This window comes from Branchiostoma belcheri, unplaced genomic scaffold, assembly GCF_001625305.1.
Source record: "Branchiostoma belcheri isolate BF01 breed outbred unplaced genomic scaffold, Haploidv18h27 scaffold28, whole genome shotgun sequence".
NCBI classification, from domain to species: domain Eukaryota; kingdom Metazoa; phylum Chordata; class Leptocardii; order Amphioxiformes; family Branchiostomatidae; genus Branchiostoma; species Branchiostoma belcheri.
In genome coordinates, this window is record NW_017803887.1 from 1,082,174 (window position 1) to 1,109,660 (window position 27,487).

Below are 27,487 nucleotides of genomic sequence, written 5' to 3' on the forward strand. Positions count from 1 at the left end.
AACTAAGAGCACACCAATTTAATTTCTTGGTTAATGGATTTCCCCGCTTCATTTTTTTCTTTTTTGCAAATAAAAATAAAAATTCAGAATCAACTGCAAAATGCTCATATTTTGCCCTGAACAGTTGAAAACAGTCCTTTTCATCCTAATTGTTACAGTTATTCCATCTTTCAATGCAATGGTATCATTAAAAGTTCAAAATTCATTCTTTAAATTTTGAACCAGCCTGGTGTGTTGACTTCATGGCTCCTATCGTACCATTTTGGGCCATAATAGGATGCCTAGGCCTGTTTTTATTTTTTTCGCCCGACCGCTCCATTATTTTTCTAGACAAATCCGTTAACCAAGAAATTAAATTGGTGTGGCCTAACCTTACAACAGTTGGTGCTAAAATCTATAGATTATAAAAACCAACAGTTTAATTTTTCTAACAATTGTCAGTGCAATTTAAAATGACTACTACATTGTATCTTATAGAAATCAACCTTCAATGTAGCCTAATATCAAGTTGATATCATATCTAGTTTCTAAAATAAGTAAACAAGCAACCGGAACTTTTTAAATAGGTTAACAGGCAATCTGGTAGTCTACTGGCAATGGGTTATCTTAAACAGGCAACATGTGAAATAACATTTTCAAATTGACTTAGATTATGGTAGCTTAGCAGCATACTATAAGACACTGTACTATATTTCATCATCATCATCATCATTACTATATTTGATCCATTTAAATAGGTTATTTTTCCAAGTCAAACAGTAACAGTTGAAAGTTGTCATTGGATAGGTTTTCAGCACCATGGACAAGTATATATGTGAGATAACATTTTCATAATGGACTTAGTTATGATAGTTAAACAGCACTTAATGTCTGGCACGGTACTACAATTAACCTATTTAAATTAGGTTGTGAGTTGTCACTGAATGGATCATTGGATGGAAGGACCCATATAAATTTAGCCTGAGTGTCAGCCTTGTTAGCTTTCATCCGCTACCACGGGGAGCGGATCTTGGGTAGCGGACGAAAGCTAACAAGGCTGACACTCAGGCTAATATAAATTGATAATGATAACTGAATAGCAAGTATTTTTGCATAAAGCACTGTGTACGACAATTCTTTCATTACAATCATTTAGCTTATTCTTCCAAGTCAAATGGTTGTGAGTTGTCACTGAATGGGTCTTCCGTACCATGGACAGGAAGACAGCTTGTATCATCGTCGTCAAAATCCATCAGTGGACTAGCTGGTACATTGCTGTCGTCCAAGTGTTCCTCAAAATCCATGGCAGGGCTGGAAGGAACGCAGCTGTCCATAACAGCTGTGACCACATCTTTCTCTGTCAGGTCCATCTCTGGACTTGAAGGACAGACACTCTCAATGCTGACTGGATCTGGCAAATCCATGGAGGGACTGTTAGGGGCACTAAGAAGATCATCAGCATCATCTGTATTGGATGCTTCAAGTGAACAGGGTGGCATGTCGTCACTGTCATTTTTCTGAGCTTCGTGGTCTGGGTCTGCTTTCTTTTCAGCTTTCTTTGTTGTTGGAGGCTTATTAACAGTCTTCGGTTGCTTGTTACAGCTCTCTTCCTGTGAATCCATTTCCATGGTGAAGATCTCACTGTCAAATGGGATAGGAGGTTCACATTCTGGAGGGGGCTCAGTTGCCTTGTTCTCTGATGTATCGTTGGGAGAGGCAGTGGCAGTTAATGTCTTCTTTTGTCGCGGTGGCTTGAAGCTGGGCTTCTTTGGTTTTGGGGCAGGTGCTGCTTGCTTGTCTTCATTCTTGGGTTTTATCTCGGTATCTGTGTTCTCTGTAACTTCTTTATCATTGTTACTGAGCTTGTTTTCCTTCTGTGGTGCCACAGGTTTAGACTTTTTCAACTTTACTTTGAAAGCAGGAGCTTTCTTAACTTCTGCTTCTTCTTGGGAGACTCGCTTATCTTTCAAGGAGGTTTTACTCTTCTTGCTACCATCTTCTGACAGAAGGGTCTTCTTTTTCTTTTTTGGAACCTGTTTGTCATCTGATTTCTTCCCTTTTCTTTTCTTGACTGGTTTCGGTTCTTCAGACTGCTCTTTGTCTTTCTTTAGGACAGGTGGTTCATGGGAAATCTTCATGACCTTACCTGGGGAGTATTCAAACTCTTCATCACTTTTGCCATCTGCAAGAAAGAGTGCAAGAATGTTCAAGATGTTTTTTTAAACATAATTAATACTATTCCAAAAGCATTTGGACATATAAATGCATCTGAAATTTGTCTTAGCTTGCAAAGAAAAGTCTTCCAGACCAAGAAGGAAAATCAGTTTCTTGGTCGGCTTTAACATACTTTGAAAGTAAAATACAATACAAGGTGCTGAACACCATCCACACACATACAAACATACCTGTCCTTGGTGCTGAACACCATCCACACAGGTAAACACACCTGTCCCTGGTGCTGAATACCATCCACACACAGGTAAACACACCTGTCCTTGGTGCTGAACACCATCCACACACAGGCAAACGTACCTGTCCTTGGTGCTGAACACCATCCACACGCATAAACGCACCTGTCCTTGGTGCTGAACACCTTCCACACACATAAGGACACCTAAACACCATCTACACATATATAAACACACCTGTCATTGGTGCTGAACACCATCCACAGATTAACACACCCTTTCCTGGTGCTAAACACCATATATACACACAGGTAAACATACCTGTCCCTGGTAGAAAACACCATTCAAAGATTAATACACCCTGTCCTTGATGCTGAACACCTTATATACACAGGTAAACACACCTGTCCTTGGTGCTGAACACCATCCACACACAGGTAAACACACCTGTCCCTGGTTTGGAACACCATACATACACAGGTAAACATACCTGTCCCTGGTGCTGAACACCACCACAGGTAAATATACACATACACAGGTAAATATACCTGTTCTTGGTGCTGAACACCATCCATAGATCTGCAGAATAACACACCCTTCCCTGGTGCCAAGTACCATTCACACACAGGTAAACACACCAATTCAACACAGGTGGAAATTATGCAGCAAGTTTAAACTGTAATTTCCAACACAAGAAATTGGACTCACCCAAATTTTCGACTGTACAACTCCAGTCTTTGTCAAGGAATGAACAATCCACCGCTTCCGTGACATCACGCAGATAACACACGTGACTCCGTGAGCAGTGGATCATAGGTTGCAGTTTAAACTTGCTGCATAATGACTTCTTCCAACACAGATGAACTTTCAAGACAGATGGAAATTATATGTTGGCAGGTGAACTATAAAATGTGTCATTCTCTCCTACCATTGTCTTCTCCTTTATTCTGCAATGAGGTGAGGAAAGACTCTGCATTCCCTAACACCTTCTCTGCTTGTTCCATCAGGTCTTCCACACTCCCACTGTCTGACAGGTCATCAGGTGATGTGGGCTGTGTTTCCTCCTCTGGTGAACTTTTACTTGTTGTTTCCTTTAGGGGTTCTGGAAATGAATAAATTCATTTGTTGCTAGCTATCTGTGTGTGTCAGTATGCTTGGATTCCATACTTATTTCCAAATGTTTGACATGTTGGAGACACTCAAAGGAAGTTAGGTCAAAGGTCCAAGAAAAGGTTATCTTATTTACTGTCTTCAATTTCCTGCCATATGACTAGAATATGAATGTGGAGCCCATGAGAAATTCACAATGAAAAAAAAATCAGAAAAGCAACAAAACAGATCTAGGATTTCTTAGAAAATAACAACACTGTTATACTGAAGGTTTGGAATTTTCACCTACATTTTTGTAGACACCCTAAACATCACCATTTGGTCTTTATACAAAGGCATATTAGGTAGTATTTGGAACAAGGTCCAATAAGAGTTAGGAAATGCAGTGACAATATTCCTTTCCCATATTGGGCAAAATAGAAACTCAATAGTAACTTTAATGATAATAATAATAAGATGCATCTAAAACAACAAGGTTTAACTGTGGACTTACCTTTGTCATTTTCATCCGAACTGACTTCTTGTTTTCCCCAGTGTCCTTGGAACCGCTTGCCAAATCCAAAGGTTTGCAGTCTCTTCTACAGAGGACATTGTAAAGTAAAGTGTTCAGGGAAGCATTCAACAAACACAAACAAAACACTGTATTTCAAAAGTCCAGATTGAACTTAATAGCCTGGGTTCCATCCTGGTTAGCTTACGTCCGCTCCCACAGTCACTGGTTGGTGGTAGCCACTGGGAGCGGACGTAAACTAACCAGGATGGAACCCAGGCTATGAACTTTAAGACTTGGACTATTACCCACACCAGGTCCTACAGGTTTTGTTCCCAGTGTGTTTCCTTGTGTTTCTACATAGTTGAATACAGTAGAGTGACAGCTAGGAAGTAAAGATCTAATTGGAAGTCAAAATAGTCTCTCACAGTCTGAGAGGATGGGAATGGTACTGTGAAGAACTCAGGATCCTGAGGATTTCATGTACTATACCATCATGTAGACATGACAGTGGAAAAAATCTACTGCATGAAGTGGACGTCATACATGTATAATAATTATACAACATCAACAAATTCTAAATATTTTAAGGAGGTATGAGATTTTTTATTTCTTGTAGACATTGCATCAAGAATCAATTAAGTCATACTGGCTTCTGATTGCATATAGTCAGCATATGTATATATCATATACATATTATAATGTATATACCCCCGTGAATAATTTCGTCAGGTTGGTAAACGACTGAATAGCAAAGTTCTTTTTATCACAACCATTTATTTTTCACTAGCCGACGTTTCGATGACCGTCTGTCATCTTCATCAGGGCAATTCTGACTGGTGCACAGTAAACCAGTCAGAATTGCCCTGATGAAGATGACATACGGTCATCAAAACGTCGGCTAGTGAAAAAAAATGGTTGTGATAAAAAGAACTTTGCTATTCTATAATAATATATAATGTGTGACTGTGTGTGTACCTTTATGGACAGCACAACAGCCTGTCTTGCCATGGTGCATGCAACGTGCACACGTTTCCGGTAGTTCTTGCCGTCCACGACCAGCGACCCCATGTGATCAGAGTCATCCTGCCGGGTAAAGGGTCGCACTGATCTCTCCGGGATCCAAGCTCGGGACACCGTCTTCCCGAAAAAGACGACATGGTAGCGGATCTGTTGGCACCAATGCACGATATTGTTAATACTTATTTATTTATTAGACTTTCCAATGCAACAACAGGTAGCATGGAGGAGAGACAAAACAGGTGCATAATTGCACCTCTGCCAGTTGTCTCTCCACATACAAAATACACAGTGTCACTAAAACAGTAACAATACAAAAATAGACAATTCAACTGACAACATATTATAACATATTAAGAATATATTACTGTGGGCTTATTTATTAAACAAAATTACAAATCTCTGAGCTAAGGCCACACCAATTTAATTTCTTGGTTAACAGATTTTTCTAGAAAAATAATGAAGGGGGCGGGCGAAAAAAGAAATAAAAATAAAAACAGGCCCAAAATGGTACGATAGGACCCATGAAGTCAACACACCAGGCTGGTTAAAATTTAACAATGAATTTTGAACTTTTAATGATACCACTGGATTCAAAGATGGAATAACTGTAACAACTAGGAAGAACAGGACTGTTTTCAACTGGGCAAAATATGAACATTTTGCAGTTGATTCTGAAGTTTTTTTTTTTTTTTGCAAATCATAAAAAAATGAAGCGGGCGAATCCGTTAACCAAGAAATTAAATTGGTGTGGTATAAGCTGAGACCACATTGAATGTACTTCCTTGGTTGCTGAACAACATTTTAGAGTAAATCATTAACGAGTGGCTCAGGGAAAAGCTATATTTTACTTCCTAATAAAACTGTGTGCATTCACAAAAGCAAACTTTTTTCTTTCTCTATAGTATTTTTATTGACTTAAATCCGGGATCCAACAAACTAAATTGACTTTGCCCGATGTTAGGTATTTACATGGTCAGCCACTAAGCTTGTTTTCTTACAATTTTTTTCTTCAATTTATCGAATACAGCAGTTACTGATTATATAATATACCTTACAATCCATAAAATCATTGTATACAAATCTATGTTTATTTTCCCAGAAAAATACAGGCAAGCAAGACAATTAAAAACTGAAGCCGTGAACAAAAAATATTTTCTTTGCCTGGGAGGCATTTCCTTTGTATAGGCGGGAGAACTACGAAGTAATGAGAGTTTTTAATTATCGCTCTCGGTCCTTCCAGACTGGTATTTCCCCAGAAGGAATCAGGATGAAGCACAGACTATATCATGACCACCCAGGACTCACATGTGCTGTGAGTCCTGGGTGGTGTGTTTGCTTCCGTTGGTTCTGCTACCATTGAGACCACATGGGTTAGGCCACACCAATTTAATTTGTTGTTTCTCGGATTTTTTCAGTAAAAATCAGGAGCAACAGGGCGAAAGAAAAAAAAAAGAAAACAGGCCAAGGCACCCCATGATAGCCGGAAATGTTACAATATGAGCCGTGAAATGGACATACCAGGCTGGTTTATAATCAAAACAATAGATTTTGAACTTTTAATTTAATAAACAAAGTTGCATTGTTACATTGAAAAAAACTTAAGAACTAGGAAGAAAAGGACTTTTTTCAACCACTGAGACCAAGGTAAATGTATGTCTTTCATGCAGTTAATTTAGAACAAAAAAATTATTATTTTTTTGTGCAAATCAGAAAAAAATGGACAGGGCGAGAAGCTACAAATTAAATTGGTGTGGCCTTATGACCACATATTTACTGGCCTATGTCTGGTACCTTTTTCTAATTCCACATCTTTGCAGCTGGTCTTTGTGAGCGATTCATCATTAGTAATATCGCAAAAATTATAACTGCAAAAAATTCCTCAGCTTGCACTAACCAAATTGAGCATGCAGGCAACATGTATAATCCCAGGATGATGGTAACACTGAGCTAGTCTGATGAAAATATTTAGTAATACATATTCAATGGACTTAAAAGAAATTTGTCTGCTGAACAGCGTACTAGTAATACATAGGAGTTTAACCACATCTTCAGACAAATAACGTGTGAACTTTAATTGTGCTCTGGAAACATTTCCTTTAAAAGGGACCATTTCCTCCAGATAATGCTCCAATCACTGAAGTGCAGCATTTTTTAATGTGTTAAAGTTGGAGTTTGGAGATTTTACCGTGTGGGTTAGAACTGAGACTACCGATTAATAGAAAGTCTCGCTAATCGCATGACTGACACAAATTTGCCACGTGAGCTGGGTTGTCACGTTAAAACTTTAATCCATAGGGAAACGCATAATGTATAATTCATGCAGCTCTGTTGAAAAGGCACATGCTTAGAAACTCACGTGGCACACCGATCAGTTACCAAGATGTTGCCAAGCAAGGTAAAGCTTGTCTTACTTCTCCTGTGTTTTGGGGGTAAAACTGCTTCACAGTGTCCTTCCAGCTGCCACCCCAATAACCCTGGACAGGGTTCAGTCTTTATCTGCCACTGTCCAGATGAACATGGGATTGAGGACAATCCCTGCAGCTGGGTTGGACATGGAGGGACTCCATACAACTTCAAAACATGTCTCGACGCCATACCGACAAGCTTCTTCATAGAAACTCGAGTAATCTACATCAAGTATCTCCGCTCCTCAACGCTCCTGGAGTGGTCTTTCCCAAACATTTCAGGCCTTCAACATCTGCGGATCCAAAAGTCTAACGTTTCCACGATACAGCCGGGGGCCTTCCGTGGCCTACCATTGCTAGGACGGCTCTACCTTGACGACAATCAACTCTCCAGTTTGGGTAAGTTGACAGTTTTTAATATGATAAAAGACTGATTCAGAAACATTTAATGATACCCAGTTACGTTTTCTGTCTTGGGGCTTTACTGCTCTTAAAATATACAGGCCATTACATGTATATCTTGACCAAATACTGAAATAGTCCTTTAATTTTTGGTCTGACTTTAACTTAAGACAACACTGCGTCTCTTTAAATTGAGACTGACAAAATTCTTGTTCCAACACCCTCTAACATGTAATTTTCTGACATGTTTGGAATTTAAGGTATCAGAACGGGTTCTGAACTTAAGGGTGTCAGACTCAGAACATTTGATTGTCTCTCCCTCTCTGGCTTGGTGTTTAGTTTCTGGGCCAGCTTGAAGTGATTTAGTAATTTCCTCAACAGTCTGCTATCCTGTAGACCTGAGGTTATAGGCAGCAGTAAGGAAAGGAATTGTCATAATTATTGCCTTACTTTGTATGCAAATCTTAAGCATGTCATAATTCATTGCAATAGAGTAGTTTTCAAGGGTCGCAAGGCATTCAGATATTGATATATTATTAATGTCTAACTTGTGATGCCAATATCAGAATAATCCTGCAGTCACGTTTCTGAACACGTTTCTAGCCCTTTAATTTGTCTGTTTTTGAGGGCAGCAATCCAGACATATTTGAGAATTTGAGCACTATAATGTGCTAATACAACTATGGTAAAGATTTTTCATTGGCAGATAGCTTTTGGTCTTGGAAAGACGTTGTATGGGTTTGTTGTCTTCTTTTAAAACTGTGTTTTGGGGAGATATAGATAGCAGAGGCTATCGCCCTTGACAGAACTGGCTGGAGGAACCTGATGGAGGGGAGCAAGGGGCCAGTACCTGGCCTCAGGGCACTTAGGCAGTAGGCAGGGATAGCACAACGAAGAATTATAGATTCTTATCACTTTTGGCATGTAGGTAGGCTAAAAATATGGCATATTCTGATTAATTATCTTTTGATCATGCTGAATAAGACTGAGCAATTTACATTGCACTGTTGCACAACATGACTTTCATGCATATCATTGAACTATTAGGAGAGCACCACTTCCACAGGCTTCAACGACTAGTACCATTTGCACAATAAAAATGACAAATTGGGGGATCCAATTCACTTGCAAGGTAAATGAGATTGAATGACAATTTACTAGAATTGCCAATAGTTGGGAAGAATTTCTAGTTGGGAAGTTGAATTGCTTTATTTTACTCCCAGGACATGATACTTTCCTTGGGCTTGACGGATTAAAAGAACTCTTCCTAAACAAGAACATGATTTCTGCTATATCCAAGTATGCATTCCGTGGCATGCCTTCCCTCACCACCCTGCAGCTGGCCAAAAACAGCCTCACGTCTGTGCCCGTTGACGCAATTCTCCAGCCAAAAGCCCTGACCAATGCCAATCTTGCAAAAAATGTCATCACTACCGTTGACAGTTACGTCCTGCATCTGAGACAAAACAAGCACTTGAAAGTCGTGATACAAGAAAACAAGCTCAACTGCGACAGGGATTTGATGTGGTTCATCTGTAACCTACATGTACCAATGCTGGAGCCTATCTATCTCCGACGATCACTGAAGTGTGCTTCTCCCAAGAATCTGTATGGAACTTTCCTCTTTAGCATGACTAAAGATGCCTGTCAGGTCAATGTTGACAGGCCACAACAAGAAACTGAGTTTGAAAGGTCCAACGAAACATCCGAGACAACAGCTACTGCAAATATCTTAACGAATGGATTCAAAGAAGTGCTGAAGGCAACAGCTACTACAAAGAAGGACTTACATGTATCAGGTCCTAAAACCGTCAACACAAGTTCTTACAATGAGACCATTTTCACAGAGCACTACACAGACGATACGATGGCTACCATCTCCCAGCATGTCACTGTCACAGAGATGTACTATGTCGTCATCCTTGGGGGAGAACCAATCGTCAAAGCCGATGACAACAGCATGCAAATCTTGTCGATGAGCAATGCCGTCGTTGTGCCACTCCTGTTTTTGCTGGCCTCAGCAGCTGCCATCTTCATCTACAAAAGCAGACATGGCGCAGGTTTAGAACATCCTGACATACAAACAGGATCAGATGATGAAGATTCTACACGCTATGAAACTGTAGGAGGCCATGGAATTCAGCCGTATGCAGTGGTCTATGCTGACATCGTGGAGATACAAGGATCCAATGCATCCACGGGTAGACATGTACATGTACAGGCCATCCCTACATGTGACCAGACATCAGAAGACATCCAGCCGTATGCAGTGTCTGAAGACCAAGGACCACAACAGCTTCCTGCAGTGACTAGCAGTAATGACCCTGGAGGACAGGACAACAACTACAAGATTGAGCCATATGCAACAGGCTACCCCGAACCCCCACAAGATGAAGAAGGCCATACAGAGGCAGGCACTGACCAACATGCAGCAGGCGTCAAACAAGAAGTCGTTCAATCGAAAGACTCTGACCTGTCACTGCCAAAGCATGGCGGAATACTGAAAAGATGTGAGGACGAAGAAATGGAAAACGGCAATCAATCAAGTGTTGAGACCACGGATCCAGTCCTCTGTCCTCATCCAGTGACCAGTGGAGACAACCAACATGAAAGAACCATTAAACAACCAGTGACCAGCAGTGACAACCAACATGAAACAACCATTAAACAACCAGTGACCAGTAGTGACAACCAACATGAAACAACCATCAAACAACCAGTGACCAGTAGTGACAACCAACATGAAACAACCATTAAACAACCAGTTGCCCAATCAGACAGCCAGTCAGGAAATGCAAACCTACAACAAACATATGAGAAAGCAGAAGAGGGCATTCCATCAACAAGGGATGGCAAGGGTCCTTATGGAATAGATGAGGAAAATGAGATTCCCAGCGCACATGGAATGCTGTATGAGTGTGGCTTGCAGCCCACTGGTCCAGAAGAGCACTACACAGCTGATATCCTGTACAACCCAGCTCATGGATAGCCTGAATGTCAGGCAAACAGACCTTCAGTTCTGTATGAAGAAGCAAATTTAAATGCAAGCAACCTTTTATATCTATCATATTATATTCTTTTATTCATTTATGATTATTGTAAATTTCTGGTTATATCAATGCATTTTGAAAGAAAAGAAATTGAAGACAGCTAATTAGAAATCCTTTTCTGGGACCTTTGCCCTAACTTTCAGTCAGTGCCAATGTGCCTAGAATGTAAAAATGGTTACATTGAAAACTACAATCAAATACACACTCAGTCCAAATACACACTCAGTCAGACATACCAAAAAGCAAAAAAGAGCCTTACATTGTACTCATGGCCATACATGGAGGTAAGAAAACACAAAAGCAACTCTCTATTTATACTGGAACTGCTCCATGTCCATGCAAAATGCTTTGAGATTAAACTGGTCACTAACATCCTGCATTGCCTAAGGGAGGGCGCAAAAAAGTAACCTCTCCCCAGACTTATTTCCTGACACAACTTCGGCAGCTACATCTTAATTATTCATCACAATCACATTCAAGCAATCTTCGTGAATCTCAGTTCTAAGCAACCTCAATTCTACTGACTAAGGTATGTTGTACTATTATTTGTAGGTGACATTTGAACTTTATGTAAGAAAGACCTTAGCATACTGTCTTAACTTTAATCTTTAAAATCAAAATTAAGTCAGTACGCTAAGGGTTGCTTGGCCTTAGTCTAATAGCTTACAGGTTTTTGCCTGCTATCTGTCTCATAGTATGCTTGGTCATCCGGGTCCTCTTCTACCATCCCTGGCCACCTGTTGGACAACAGCACAATGTCATGTACATGTACATGTATGTACACACTTTTGTGACTGAAATTTTTAATGATTCAGTTTGTACTATCTGTATCTGAAACTTTTTCTCCAGTGTAACTTTGGCAATAACACACCAACTTTGCAGGTGAAAATGTTGACAGCATACTTATAGTAAGTAATACAGATGATGTGACATTTAAGATTCACATAATTATCAAGCATTGTTTGAAGTTTTGTATTGAAGATAGCTATACTGTACTTGGTGAAGTGTTCAATTTTCTAATCATTATATAGTTTGGATAAACCAAAAGATTTTACATAGCATTTTACAGCATATTGAAAAAAATTCCGACAGAACTCAAAAGGCACATCAATTGAAATCTTCTACCATATAATTGATAAAATCTGAAACTTGTAGTTACCATGGGTATCCTGGCATCTTAGCCCAAACGATTGAGCCCTCCACGTAACGTGTGTCCACAAACTCCAGTTCACTCCAGTCAGCTTCTGTCTTCTCACAGCTGTTGTACTCTTCATCTAAGGACACATTAGAATGTACATTTTTGTAGTTGATTGCTTATTTCTTGACAAAGACTGTAGTTGGCAAAAATTGAGGTATGCCCAATTTCTTGTGTTGGACAACATAGTTAAAAAATTATTTCATAAAAACTTTTACCAACACAGATGAACTTTCAAGGTAAGAGAATCGTTTTTGTGGTCGCTTCTGTTGCGTGAACTGATAATTTCATTATTTAGATTATTACCGTGAACAAACATTTTCGATTGCCGGCCTTTTTTTTTTGCTGCACCTGTCGCCACAGCGAACGGATAGTTCTTCAAACATGTCCATTTTTCTCAGACCACAAACTTTTGCTTGACTGCGGGAATTTACAGCAGTTCAATCTTAAAGTCCACTGTTCATCATACCAGTCAACAGTGAATCAGATTCTGTAAATACTGTACATGTACATAGTGGCCCTGTCTTTTTGGAAGTCAGAGTAAAAGCTCATCATTCTGTCAATTGAGTTTGTTGGAGCTTTAAGATTAGCTTTTACTTAAAGGTTATAAGGGGCTAACCTTTGTTCATAGAACATGTCCACCTGTCTGGCACAGAGGCAGGATCTGTCACCTCGGACAGGTAACGCCACTTGCCACATCTGTCAGCTGTGCACTGTACCCAGGTCCCCTTCTCCTCAATCTCACGGCTAAGGAAACGCTTCCTCCTAGGAGAGTAGAAAGGTTTATTTATTTATTTATTGAAAAATGCAACAAGACATTACACTGACTCTCAAGGCAGCAAAGCTGATATCAGAGAGTCAACATATAAGGACAAAACACATAGGGCACATAATTTCAAATACAATGTGAAATACAAGAACGCAATCATAAAGACTTAACCTATATCATTCTGATTAATTAAGTACATATATATATACATAGTAAAAATTACGCATTTGGAAGTCAGAGGTCCAGAAAAAAAATATATACTACCTCATAAGAGAAAATTGGTACTAAATAAACAAGGCTAGGAGGAACAGCTGGAAGTGACTAGAAACGGTTTGTTGAAGTGATGTAGGTGTGGAAGGCGTGTGAAAGGCTTTTGTTTAATGTAGAAAGGTTGTGAATTCAAACCACAGCAAGTAATTTTTATGAATGTCATCAGCACACCCATTAATTCATGCCTGATTTTGAAAAAAGAAACAGGAAAGTTTGTTGCTCTCTGAAAGTGGTCAGCATGCTAAAAATCGGGCAAAGATGTCTGTTGCCATACTGGAACATGGATGGCAGACAAATATGAAGATATGAGACAAGACAAGGCTCTAATTTATTGTTTTGTCTTTTACTCTGATGCAGTGAATCGTGATTCCTTTCATTCCTTTTATATGTGATGGTCACTGAATCAAAACCATAATTGTACAAAACATTATGGTACATGTACAATGTACATATGGTACATGAATTATAGTAAACAATGTGAGGTGAATGCAGTAATAGAAGATTCAGTCCAGTGGCTAAGTAGCCTATTGTGATTGTGTAACAAAATTATAAGTTTTTGCAATAGACAGATCCATGTCTTGAGTCCCCAAAACATTAAAAATGCAACATCTTTTTTTTTAATTGCAAATATTTGACAGACATGCTGTATTCTCTCATTGGGGGAATTCGACCACTTATTGCCATTTTCTGAAGGTTGTAGTCTTTAATCATTTAGAAACAAAATTAATGAGCAAATATATTTACTAATATTAACTTTCAGTATGTGTTAGAAGTATAAGTTTACTATAAAAAATAACTTAGCTTGAAGTTCCTGTTGAATAGAAAGTTAAGAAAAGTAACTTTCAAAGACTGACTTTGACATCTTTTTCTTGTCCTCTTTCTTTGGTTTGATGGTAGATGATGAGGGCCCAGTCTCCTCTGTAAATTCATAGATGTTCTTGTCTGGACCTGCTGAAAATTAAGTAAAAAAATTAAGTAATTGGATGTCATTAAGGTTGTACAATGATTAGAATTTTGCCTGTCGCAACAATATCTTTTCCAACACATTCAACATTTAAAAACTATAGACTGTGAGGTTGTCGTCCTTAAAATATGCAAATATGGTCTCAAAAGTCTGCCAATACATTGCTGTTTTTGTGCAAGCGCAGTATGTGCATTTTTTAACATTCTGATGTCATTTAGTGTGTTGTGCACGTCAATATTTATAAGTCATGACGTATGACTGCTGTTTCATCTGTGAAGTGATTATAGTAGAATGATTGAATGGTCTACGGACGTCAAGTATTGTGTTGTGCACACCAATATTCAAAGGAATATGTACAAGCTACATGTATAATATAATATGACAGTCACTGTAAAATTTGACAGACTGATAAATTGTCAAATAAATACCCAAGGGGAAATGAAAGTTGACAAATACGCCCCCTCCTCACATGCATGTGCCGGTGCATGTGCGTCACTTTGCACAAGTCTAATATCAAAAAGGGAAATTGAGAATATGACTTTATGAATTAGTCAAATGTTACAGATTGCATATTGCCATGAGCAGCCATATCTTTTCTTCACAAAATAAGACTGCAGATTTGTATATCTCCATGTATAAAAACCCATTTATATTTAGCATAATTTTACTTTCATTATCGGAGATAATAGTGTCCTTTTTCTGTATAAATTATCAAATTAATTGTTGTGAATCTCCAAAATTTAGCTTTCGACAACATTTTCTTGATTTGTCACAATAATCTAGTTGATGATTTGAAATGCACACGTGCAGTGTGATACTTTGTGAAATGGAACAAATTAAATGCATTTTACTTTCAACATGTCCAGCCTCATGTGTATTAATTATCATAGGACAACACATACTGGTAGTCTTCAGCTTTTTCTTCTTCTTAATCTTCTTGCTCTTCTCGTAGACGGCACCACCAGTACCCTCCCCAGCCATGGATTCAGAGTACACCAGCTGCTTGGGATGAAGTTTCTTTTTCTTACTTCTTGGTTTGGCGGGTTTCTTGGGAGTGTGGCACTTGGGGGTGTTGTGTTCCGAGGTAGCAGGGGTCTTGTCAGGAACATCTTTCGCACTGTATAAAGAGTACAACATTTTTTTTGAAACAAGGAATCAAAGATCTCATTATACCTTTCTGAAGAATTAAGAGTTTTTGTGAATTCTTATAATACTATTGGGAGTTTTTTGATGATTTTACCTTAATATTTTCCCACTGGCTCCCATAACTACTACTGTAACAAGGAAACACAAGCAAACACACAGACACACTGAATACAAAGCCCTGACAGTATATGGACGTAACACTATTTATTCTAAACATGTTTCTTTGGTCTATCATTTCAGATATTGTAGCAGAGAATAACAAAATATTCAGCCTGTTAGTGTTACGAGAAAACAGTACATAAACATACTCATGCTCTCCTGTTTCACCATGTTTTGCTTTCAAGCTCTCTGATCCTTCTCCTTCCACAACTATATGAAAACAAGACAAAGTATTACAAAATTAATCATGAAAATTAATGTTTGTGGTGGTAGCTTCAACAATGAACCCAGAAACCATGATTATGTCCTCTCAACTTCTATTGTGAAATGAAGTCTAAATGAACTTAAAATGCATTACAATCTTCAAAAGCTATGTATTTTGCAATCTACCCTTAGGGTCATAGTCCCACATTTATTCTTCAAATAGACAAGGTTGAAAAAGATGTACCTTGTTTAGCATCCACTGCTAGAGATTCAAAGTCATCAGCTGAGGCAACTCCTACTGAATCAGCCTTCTCGGCAGCTGAAGAGTCTTCTGGATATAACATTGAAATTTGACAGTTACTGGATTGTAATGAAATTCATGTTTGAATATGAGTTTGTGTTAAAGATTTGTACCTTTAAGTACAAAAGGACACAACATGCTGTGAAACTGCACGTAACTTGAACTTGAAAGGGTCTTATCTTAAAACAAAATTAGAAAAAAAAAATAAACCCTACAAAATTTTCAGATCATAGGAAAACTCATGAGAATTCAGGTTTAACTTGTGATAAGTTTTCCTATTCACAAAACAGGCCACCACCAACTTAACAAACCTTCTTGCAAAGTTGCAACTGTGGCAATAATAAACTGCCATGGTAACCTGAACCTTCGGATACAATGATATACCTGGGGGCTTGCTGAGAACAGCTGTGAACAAGTCATCCCACTCTTCCTGACTTAGGGAAGATGACACTTTTCCTGTCTAGGAGACAATACTGGGCTTTCAACTCGCTGCCTAGCTACATGTATACAAAGTATACATGTTCATAACATTTCTTTACATGTAAACAAACTTATCTTATAATGTTACCACAAATGGACATAAGGAAAATGGTCATCATTACAGACAAGAATTTTAATGCTTTTGGGAACTCATGATCACTAGAATATGCCTGGGTACACTTTAGCCAGGAGTGGATTCGAACCTGCTATACCTGTAATGTCCTTGGTACTGAAAAGCTATTACACAAACCTGACAACATTTCACAAACTTCAAGTCTTTTAAATTACAAATTCAATGCTCAACTAACCTTTTGGTCACTGATTCTTGACTTCTCTAGATCTTGAAACTCCTTCTCTTTTCCATTGTCCAACTTCTGGCTCCTTTCTTCCAACCTGTCTTCTGGATATAGATGACATCATCATAGTCAATATTATATGTTGTAATGCCTCGTCTTGTTTTGTTTTGTCAGGAGGGCCAAACCTTAATCATAATGTAATAGCCACAGGCTACTTGGGCTGTACTGGCTGTGTACAGAACAACCAAATCAATATATGAATTATAATCATACTCAATTACCAGCCTTGTAAGTATTGTATTAGTCTCTTGCACAGACTTCTAGCGGGATACTACTTATATCTATGAGTGCCTTGAGTGGCCACTGGCTACAGCAGTGTTTTCTTTTGGGGGAAGGGCTAGAAGTCTAGAGGCTAAAGCTGGTTCACAGTTTGACAAATGTGTATCAAATAGTACATGGTTCATTACATTGGGTAACAATTTGTCAAAGTTGAAGATCTCTGAGACATAAACAAAGCTTATGGTATCCAGCATTATGGTCTAACTGTTTACAAGTTAGGGGGTTTCTTATTTGACCTCACATAGTTCAAACCAGTGGCACATTAGTAAGCGATGGCCTTCTCCTTTGCAATATAAGTCAAATTCTGTACATACAGAGAGCAATATTAGGTTTGAGCCCTGCTCAGGCATGGCGTGAGGGGTTGCAAAGATGCCAAGCTTCTGCCGATGGAAGAACCCAAAGCATTTGTTGAGAAAAGGGGTGGCCAGATATGCATGACTAAAAACACGTGCCATGGTTTTGCTGCAAAATTACTAGCTAATGTTATGAAAAACTTAAACTTTTCTCCAACTCAAAATTTGACTCACCAGAAATTTTCGACTGAATCACTCAGTCTTCCTCAGCTATCTGACCCAAATGCTGTGGACACGTGATTTTTCCCACGTGTGACGTCAGCAAAGGGTCAAAGGTTGTCTGAAGTCGATATCGCCCCCCGTCCCTTTGCTGACGTCACACGTGGGAAAAATCACGTGTCCACAGCATTTGAGTCAGATAGCTGAGGAAGACTGAGTGATTCAGTCGAAAATTTCTGGTGAGTCAAATTTTGAGTTGGAGAAAAGTTTAAGTTTTTCATAATGTAATTTACCAACTCAGATGAACTTTCATGCTGATGTTTCTAGCGAATGATTTGTAAGAGCATCCTACTTTGTAGAGTATGCACTTTGTATCATATGCAGTAACAATTTTTATCTAAAAAAAAAACAAATTACACTAAAAAATTGAAATATACAACAAATTGTGCAGTAAATCACCACCACCTGCCATGACAATTGCACCTGTTGTTGAAGAGCCCCCTAGTGTACCACTGCAGAACTGCAACATTCCCACATTACCTGTCACTGTACAGGTCCCAGTTGGAGAGGCTGGTAGCCCCAAGTCCGCCAGATCTGGAGATGACGGTCCATTTCCTTGTGGGCTGCTGGGCACTTCTTGGTCATCATCTATTCTTTCATTGCTGAAGTTGAGATCTAGAGTTGGACCTAAAACATTGTTATTGCAGTAATGCATCAAATTAATGAGTTTGTCGCAAAATTTTGAGTCTCAGCGCCGCAGGATACGACAGTTCACAAAGAGACTTGATTTGATTTGATTTATTGAAATTGCAACAGTGCAATACACACGGAACACAGGCAGCTGTTGCTGGTGTTACATGTCCCGCACATAGAAACGAATACTGGACAAACAATACTCATTTTCACATGAGTCTAGTGGGGAAAGTCATGTAAACTGCCTTTCCCAAGGGCACAAGATCGGTGGCATTTCAGGACTCGAACCCGGGACCTCTTGATTCCGAGTCGCGCACGCTGCCGTTGCGCCACACGACCCCCCAGACTTTGATTTTGAATTGGAAAAAAATCTCTTTAAATCTCTTAAACAACAGAATTGATCCCTATGACTTTATGCTTTCCAGTTGTACTAGTACATGTACAATCATGCATTTTGGATTTTTAAATGTACAGCCAGGAAGTGTTCGTTTAAAAGATTTTGGTGTTATCTGGCATTCGACTACACAATGCAAAGAATTTTTTCATATAACTCTTAACCCTGATAAACTCATGCAGAATAAGAAATAACTTACGAGTTGGGACAAAAGCGACCAATTATGCCTTACAAAGAATTTCTCGTCAACCCTTAAAATGAAATTAAAGCAGCCACCACACCTCACAGAAAAAAAGGTGTATACAGAGCCTTGATCTTCCTACCAGGGCAATATGTTTCCCACAGTTCTCTATTTTATGCTTAGTAAGTCTGTTTGAATCGTTCCTTGCACAAGTCTACCTAAGGCCACACCGACTTAATTTTTATGGATGACATCCTCTGAAGACCCCCAAACTAGTGCGCGCGGGCGAATAAAAAAAAAATTCTGGCCAAAAATAAAAATGCTACTAAACCACAGGAATATAAAGCTTGTATTGTGAATTTGCGGCAGTACATAGCAAGTGCTGGCTTTTTGTGGAATTTATGAATCAGCAGTGTACGTATGTACTGCGTTCTTGAGTCGTGGAGCTTCGGCAGCCTGGGTGCCATCCTCCATAGCTACCACAGGCTTCGTATTGTCGCTAACTACCATAGACTACCCAGGCTTAGAGCTAGGCTAGAGCCTCTGAGGACGTGATCTTTTTTTTTTTTTGAGGACAGGTGAAAATCAATGCGCGCGGATGTCATCCATAAAATTAAGTCGGCGTGGCCTAATCAACATTGACTTGACCAGCACCAGTTCAGGTCAAGTCAATGTTGAATAGGTAGACTTGTGCAAGGAACTATTCAAAGAGACTTACTAAGCATAAAATAGAGAACTGTGGGAAACATATGAAAATAAAAATTTTAATTTATATTTACCTGTTGCAGGGGTCTTGAAGGAAGTCTTCAGCTTTATCAAATCCATGATTTGTGGCCTGGTTGCTAAACTCATGGAACAGCAGCTGGCCTATTAAATAGAAATAGAAAAATTCGAATTCCTCATGAAACTTGACAAACCATGTATCACTAGCTCAACATGTTCGTACATCTTTAACTGCGTCAAGAAGCGAGAAGAAGCTGAACCTGTAAATAGTAGATCACATTAGTATGTATATTTTGTAAGTGTCATTGCTGTATTCTTTTTCACTGTTTATCCATGACCTGTACACTTAGCTTGTTAGAGCACAAATGTACAATAAAGGTCTTTTTTACATTCACTTCTTAAATCTCTAATTTAAAGAAAAAATATTAACATATATGACTACAAACGTTTGTAAGAAATAGTGGTGTAGTTACTCGACTTTAACTGAATTCAGTGACAATCAAGCACGAGCGTCATTGTTTCTGCCAAACAACACATTAAAGCCACCAGAAAGAGTGTATCTCACCTCTGACCTCCAGTGGTATGCAATAGCTTAAAAATTCCGGTCAAAATCGTTTCTTTTTCTGCCAAATTCTGTTATCTAATTCGTATGAAGGCTTTGGATTTTGTGTCGCTACCAATTATTTCATTTTTTTGGCAATTAAATCATAGAAACTGAGAGAACCCCATACCTTTTCCAAGACCTGAAGACAGGCCTGTACGATCTTGCCTGTCCCCTTGTGACTGCGATTAGGAATACCAAAATATGGCTGTCCACTTGGCTTTAGCTCAAAGAAAACGGACTCTACGTCAAAATTCTACAAGCTCTGATCAATTACAGATCTGAAAATGACAACAATTACGGTCAAATACGAGCGCAAGCGATGTGAAGTCCGAAAATGACTCCCTGTCAAATTTCCCGCCGATTTTAGGAGGTGGACTGCTACACATTCTTGGGAGGGGGGACGGAAGTTACCTCTTTGAGAATCCTTTAGCAGAAATCGTGCAAATAAAGCCAGAATCATCGAATAATTCACATCTTGATTTGTATTACTTGTTGCAGTGGCTCAAGTTACTGTGGTTATAAAAAATTTCAATTGTTTTGACTGAAACGAATTTTACCCCTATGGTGGTATACATGGTATCACCCAAACCAATCTCACAACGTTGACGTAAACAAGTAACTTTATGCTCAAAGTATGCAAAACTGGTACACGTGAATCCTATAGGTTTCCTCAGAATAGTCGTAAAATTTCTTAATCTCTTAACTTTGATACATGACAATCAATACGATATATGGTAAATTGAGGAAATATTGTGCAAAACATTCCGAATGCCATTTTATCTCATCGGCGCCATATTTTGGCAAATTGACCCCCTCTGACCCTAAATACAATATGGCAAATTTTTGGCAAAATGACATAATTTCAAGCCTTTCAAATCAGCAGAAGGCATGTCATGACTTGTCTCTTCATGATGAAATCACGTCATCCAGAAATAGTCAATAAATAATAAAGCCATTTTTGGAGGCTGGAGGTTAGATGTAGTGGTATGCAAATTAGATAGCATCCACATGCAAAGAAAAAAACATATCAGCGTCATAATACTGACATACTCATACTATTTTATCAAAACGAGCATAAGCAGCATCGATAACTGTTTCTTATGATATCAATTGAAATTTTGCGAAGCCACAAGACCTGAAATTGGAGGCTGAATTAATGTCGGTTTTTGTTGTTCTGCTGTGGTGTTTGGGCCTTTCATGACGCAGGCCCTCAGGTCTGCAGAACGTCTGGACCACGTCTAGTGTTCACATCGAGAGGACGGAAAAATTCACATTCCTTCCGATTTTGGCTCAAACTCACCAGTTTTGTCAGTTTTTCGGACTAGGGGGACGTTATTTCGTACATATTTGCCGTCAATCCTCGGCAAATGTTGTTCATTTAGAAGATTTCGGGCGTTGTTTGGGCTCGAGTCGGGGCCCAACCTCCTAGGCTTGTTTGCTTTCTTGTCCATACTTTGGATATTCAATATTCAGAATATGCTAATTAGCGAGTAGGGCGCGAGTTTCAAATTTTGCAGTTTGCGGGAGAAGGACCATGGCTGCCACGGAAAGTATCGTGGCAAGCAAAGAGGTGGATGTTTCAATGGACATTTTGGATGGCAAGAAAACTCTTGTTGAAGTTGTAGAGGAGGTAGAAGGAGAGGAGCTAGCCAATCACGGTAGAGATGACCCAACCGCACTGGACGCAAGAGGAGATGGGCACAGTTTTCTGCCCAATCAGGAGAAAGAGGGTAAAAATGGCGCGGCCAGGCCAGCGAATCATCACGCGGAGAGAAACCAACCGGCCGGAAGGGGACATTTCAAACGACGACATGCCAGCTCGTCCCACTTCAAACGCGGGGGAGCCCACGGACCACACCACTTGAAATGGAGACGAAAAACGGTGGAAACAGAGCCTATTGTACTGCCTAGTGACTTCTTGCTGGGTGGGAGTATTACCGATCCACTGAACCTCAACAGCATGCAGGATGAAGAAGTAAATCGCATGCTGAACGCGGAAACCCCAAAGTCATCCCCCCTCCCAAACCGTACTGTAGTTGGAGATGTTGGACTTATTATTCCAGGAGATGTTACGGACCCCTTGCATCTGAACCAGGAGACTCCCAAAAGCGGTAAAAAGCGTAGGCACAAGCGCAGGCGGAGAAGAAGCGAGGGCGATTTGGACGACTCGGAGCACTACATTGAGGAGGAAACTGCAGAAGGAATCGAAAGTAAACCTCTTTTTACAGACTCCAAGGAAACTATTTCCAAAGAAGGCTTTCCTGAGCAAATCCCAGGAGGAAAAGACAAGGACAGAGTCTCACCGAAGGAGAAAGTATCACCAGTCTCGCTTTCCCACAGTCACAAGCGAACGCGAACCAACAGTGGAAGAACAGACGAAGGACAGGTTACCCCATCCTCCGATACAAATCACACTCCAAAGCGTCGCTCCAAAAGCGGAGAGAAGGAAATGATTTCGATGGAGGAAATTGTTTCGCCAGTCATATCTCCGGACCACGAGAAAAGACGAGGTGTTGAGCCAACCAGGATCGTTTCCCGCGCCCTTCTCATCGAGAATCACCCCTCGTCGAAAGAACACCGTTCGCATCGCCGAACCCCTGACAAGGGCAGAGGGAACCATGTTGGTAGCCAGCACAAGAAACTACCAGACCAAGGGGTGGCAGCTCCGCGCTTTCGTACAAAGGACCAGCTTTTCCAATATGGCAACTACGACCGCTACTACGGTTACCGCAACCCTGCAAAGGAAGAAGATGTCCGCTTGAGCTATTTCAGACCGGATTGGTTCAAGGGTTTGGACGTGCTGGACATTGGGTGCAACGCTGGACACCTAACACTTAGCATAGCGAGAGACTATGCTCCGAGGAAGATAGTAGGAATGGACATAGACCAGAATCTCATTCGCGTGGCACGACGCAATATCAGACACTACCTTGCTCCCGAGGCGCGGGATTCGTTCCCGGTTTCCATGGCGATACAGTATGGTCCAATGGCAGCGGGAGGGCTGGTCGGTGAACAGGAGGCGAAACAGTTTCCTAACAATGTGTTTTTCACACAGGTGAGTCAATGCTTTATCCAGGGTTGGACAAGTTTTTAAAAATCCTCTTGCCCTATCGGGCAAGTACATGGTCATTTCCACTTGCCCAAACCACCTTTTCACTTGCTCAAAATATACATGACATTTTTATGCATTCTTACTACCTGCATCTTATTTTAGAGAGTATAATGATGCATACTTTATTTATCAAAATAATGTGGTTTGAGACTTGCAATGGATTTTCTGACAAAAGGACATTAATATAATATCAATTTGGCAAAATGATGAGTTTTCATCAAAACACCATAGCAGCTATACTTTGCATCCAAAAAATTTACTTGCCCAATCGGGCAAGTACAGGGGGATATTTACTTGCCCGAACAGTGCTTTTACTTGCCCCGGGCAAGTGGGCAATGGGACTTGTCCAACCCTGTTTATCTAACAGTAGTTTTTTTTTTTTATATTCTAACATGTAATCACAAAATGTGGTGACGGCATGCTCAAGTTTTTTCAACTTATATTAATGCCACCACCAACACGGGAAGGTGCAGTACTTATTTTCACCTGAGGGAAATGAGCAAAGTCGTGTAAAGTGCCTTTCCCAAGGGCACAAGATCGGTGGCATGTCAGGACTCGAACCCGAGACCTTTTGGTTCCGAGTCAAGCACTCTATATAGGGAAAATTGCTTCTCAAAGATAGAGTCTTTGAAAATTTATCAGAAAGAAAGCCTGGGAAAAAATACTCCTAAGTATAGTTAAAGAACTAAAAGTGTCATGACACTTTTACTTTTTTTTTTTAGATCAATATTGCTTAAATAGATACAGGTCCAGACCTGTACCTAAACCTATATGTACTTGTACGTACTTGTACCTACATGTAATTTAAAATTTGTTTCCGCAGCACTAGCATTATGCATTTGATAGATGGGAAAACCATAACAACTAGAAAGAAAAGGACTTTTTTTCAAGTGTTGGGAGTAAAATATGATTATTTTTTTTTGCAAATCAAAAAAAAATTAAGAGAGGACTCCGAGAACCAAGAAATTAAATTGGGGTGGCCTTAGCCAGTTTTTTCAGAGACTTAAACAACTTCCACCTTTCCAGGCTAAGTTTTTAGTTGATTCAATTTTATTATTTTTATTTTTTTGCAAAATCAAAAAAAAGTGAAGAGGGGAATCCGAGAACCAAATTAAATTGGGGTGTCCTTTATAGCCAGTTTTTTTAAGAGACTTTAAAGGCATCCAGTGCAGTTTTTAGATCTTGGAAACCTGATTTTTCAAAGCCAATATTCTAGTCTACATACTGAGTTGAAATCACACTATCCCAGTGTATATTGACCCTCACAGAGCAAAAATTCCCAACGTTCTGACAGAAAATGGTTACTGAAATGGCCCTGGGCTGATTTTTAGGGTACCACCCTGAAAATAAAGGACTCACCTTGGGGCTTGTTTCTGCAGTTTTAAATGCCCAAAGTATGAAATGCTGATGTGCTAATGTGAAGCAGTATATGTCAATATCACCTAGATTGCATACATTACAATATTTCCATTTTTGCTGCCCTAAAATCGCATTGGATTCCACCTTTCCAGGCTAACTACGTCCCAGACAGCGAGTCCCGTGTTCAGGCCCAGCAGCCCCAGTATGACGTCATCCTGGCCCTCAGTCTCACCAAGTGGATCCATCTGAACTGGGGGGACGCCGGCATGAAGCGAACCTTCCAGCGCGTGTTCCGACAGCTTCGCCCCGGCGGGCGCTTCATCGTGGAACCACAGCCCTGGAAGTCTTACGGACGCAAGAAGAAACTGACGGTGAGTTATACGCCACATGTGCATTGTAATATTGTAGTATGTACACATCCTACATTGTACATACATGTAGTACATACCTGTGTTACCTTCAATTAAGTTTTGTTATATAGATTATTGTCTTTGCACATGTATTTGAGCCTTCGGCTTCATTTTTAAGTAACTGTTAAACAACAAGGTTTTTCTTTTTTCTCAAACTTGGATGATGTTACTTAACTTTTGTTAAGAGTAGTAAAGAAAAAGGGATTTCGACAAGTGTTTTTTCTTTTCTACAGGACCAGTATCAAAACAATTTTTCAGGAACAGGTTAGGATACGCAGCCTTATGTAATGCTTTAAATTACAATTGTCCTATTGTCTGGGGCTAGCTCTATGTAATAGCCATTGGCTGGTTCCAATGTTTGTAACCTTACTTCTTTTCTCCTGGAAATTGTAGGAACGGATCTTCACCAACTACAAGCAGATCCAGTTCCGGCCGCACCAGTTTGTGGAGTACCTGCTGTCGGCAGATGTCGGCTTCAGCAGCTGTAGACAGCTGGAGGGGCCACGCAACAAGTCTAAAGGTGAGGCAGGGGCAGAGTGGGTGAGTGAGTGAGTGAGTGAGTGAGGAAGGATTGAGTGAATGAATGAATGAGCAAGGGATGGATTGAGAGTGAGTGAGTGAGGAAGGAGTGAATGAGTAAGTGACTGAGGAGTGATTGAGGAGTGATTGTGTGAATGAGTGACTTACTGACTGAGGAGTGAGTGACTGAGGATATAAGTGAGTAAGGAGTGATTGCGCGAGTGAGTGAGCGAGCGAGTGAGGAGTGAATGAGTGAGTGACTTAGTGACTGAGTGAGTGAGGACTGAGTGAGTGAGTGAGGAGTGAATGGGTGAGTGAGTCAGTGAGTGTGAGAGTGAATGAGGGAGTGAGTGAGGAGTGTGACTGAGTGAGTGAATGAGTGAGCAAGGGAGGGATTGAGAGAGTGAGTGAGTGAGCGAGTGAGTGAGTGAGGAAGGAGTGACCGAGGAGTGATTGTGTGAATGAGTGACTTAGTGACTGAGGAGTGAGTGACTGAGGATATAAGTGAGTGAAGAGTGATTGTGTAAGTGAGTGAGTGTGTGAGAGTGAGTGAGGAGTGAATGAGGGAGTGAGTGAGTGAATGAGTGAGCAAGGGAGGGATTGAGAGTGAGTGAGTCAGTAAGGAGTGAGGAGTGAGTGAATGAGTGAGCAAGGGAGGGATTGAGAGTGAGTGAGTCAGTAAGGAGTGAGGAGTGAGTGGGTGAGTGAGTTCAGGTGATTGGGGAGTGAATGAGAGAGTGAGTGAGTGAGGAGTGAGTGTGTGAGCAGTGAGTGAGTGAGTGAGTGGGGAGTGAGTGAGTCAGTGACTTCGTGAGTGAGTGAGGAAGGAGTGAATGAGGAGAGTGACTGAGGATATAAGTGAGTGAGGAGTGATTGTGTGAGTGAGCTTGCATCAAGACAAGTTTGGCACTTGACAAATGTTGCATGTTAGTTTTATTTTTGTTACAAAATTGAGATGACGGAAAAAAATTCAGGCTGGCTAGAACATTCAACAAGGTACTTTGAGCTTTGATCCCCTGAGATCCTTTCTAGCGGTGTGTGAGTTAGTTGGACTTGGATTAGAACTCCCAACCTCTTGGTCCATGTGTAGGGTTGCTAACCACTGAACTGTGCCTGCTTTGCTCTGTATGTCTTGTCGAAAAACTGACTCCTGTATTTTTTTTTGCCCAGGTTTCAACCGACCAGTGTACATGTTGACCAAGGCCACAGCTGCTCCCCCTTGAGACCACAAGCAGTACTGCAGATCACACTGCCACAGATCCTATCCATACAGCTTAGAGATTTGAAATCACGATATTCACCTCAAGACTCAAGTTTTCTTCTGTTCTATTCTTTCTTGATACAAAAGTAAATATCTTAAGTTTCACACTTTTTTGTAGTTGAATATATTAGTTGAGAGACATATTTTATTTTCTTTTTTCTTGAAAAAAAAAAAGGATTTTGGTATGCCGCCACCTACATGTACAATAGCAAGGAATCAACAAGTTGTGATGTGTTGAAAAAATTATATCATTTCAGTTTCATCTTTGTCAAAGAAACATTCTTGGTGAATGATCATGCATGTACATGTACAATTGTTTTTTTTTTTAAGCTGAAGGAAAAAAAGTTAGGAAATTGTAGTCCCTGTATCATTCTTCAACCCGTTCCTTAGTTCTAGGTGGTTATTGAGTTTCTAAATACTGTAAAATGTCGAAACTTTTACAGTGGTTTTGAGTTTTTACTGTGACTCCTCCGCTGTAAATTCATTACTTTGCAAATAATCATTCTCTCCCTTGTCTGACTATTATACTACAGAACTGTTTCAGCTGCAAATTTAAAAAATCGCCTAAAACTTCTTTTCCATCCTACCATGAAATGAAACCACTGCAAAAGTAAATATATTTACAGTATTTAAGCTCTTTTTGGGCATTGCTGCAACTAAACACTTGTCACTTCAAAGTTTAAACAGTGTTAAGAATTGACAAATCCCATTGCCTCACCAAGTTGTATC

The 27,487-nt window shown here is 39.9% G+C and overlaps 2 protein-coding genes across 2 annotated transcripts; one reads left to right on the forward strand and one right to left on the reverse strand.

Annotated features, from left to right (window-relative positions):
- Window positions 1–1,086: 1,086 nt before the first annotated feature.
- On the reverse strand, window positions 1,087–19,595 carry LOC109472533 (zinc finger CW-type PWWP domain protein 1-like). Its single transcript, XM_019772315.1, has 15 exons — window positions 19,550–19,595; window positions 18,043–18,189; window positions 16,664–16,755; window positions 16,260–16,335; window positions 15,819–15,905; window positions 15,520–15,580; window positions 14,968–15,182; window positions 13,956–14,049; window positions 12,682–12,827; window positions 12,027–12,141; window positions 11,535–11,604; window positions 4,966–5,157; window positions 3,991–4,075; window positions 3,316–3,489; window positions 1,087–2,161 (listed from the first exon to the last, which is right to left on the reverse strand). The coding sequence occupies exons 1-15, from the start codon at window positions 19,593–19,595 to the stop codon at window positions 1,137–1,139; spliced, it is 2,625 nt and encodes an 874-aa protein (XP_019627874.1). The 3' UTR covers window positions 1,087–1,136.
- A 1,695-nt stretch (window positions 19,596–21,290) lies between these two features.
- LOC109472629 (7SK snRNA methylphosphate capping enzyme-like) lies at window positions 21,291–26,910 on the forward strand. Its single transcript, XM_019772453.1, has 4 exons — window positions 21,291–23,152; window positions 24,721–24,939; window positions 25,372–25,498; window positions 26,668–26,910. Exons 1-4 carry the CDS (start codon window positions 21,632–21,634, stop codon window positions 26,718–26,720), a joined length of 1,920 nt encoding a protein of 639 aa, XP_019628012.1. The 5' UTR covers window positions 21,291–21,631; the 3' UTR covers window positions 26,721–26,910.
- Window positions 26,911–27,487: the final 577 nt, after the last annotated feature.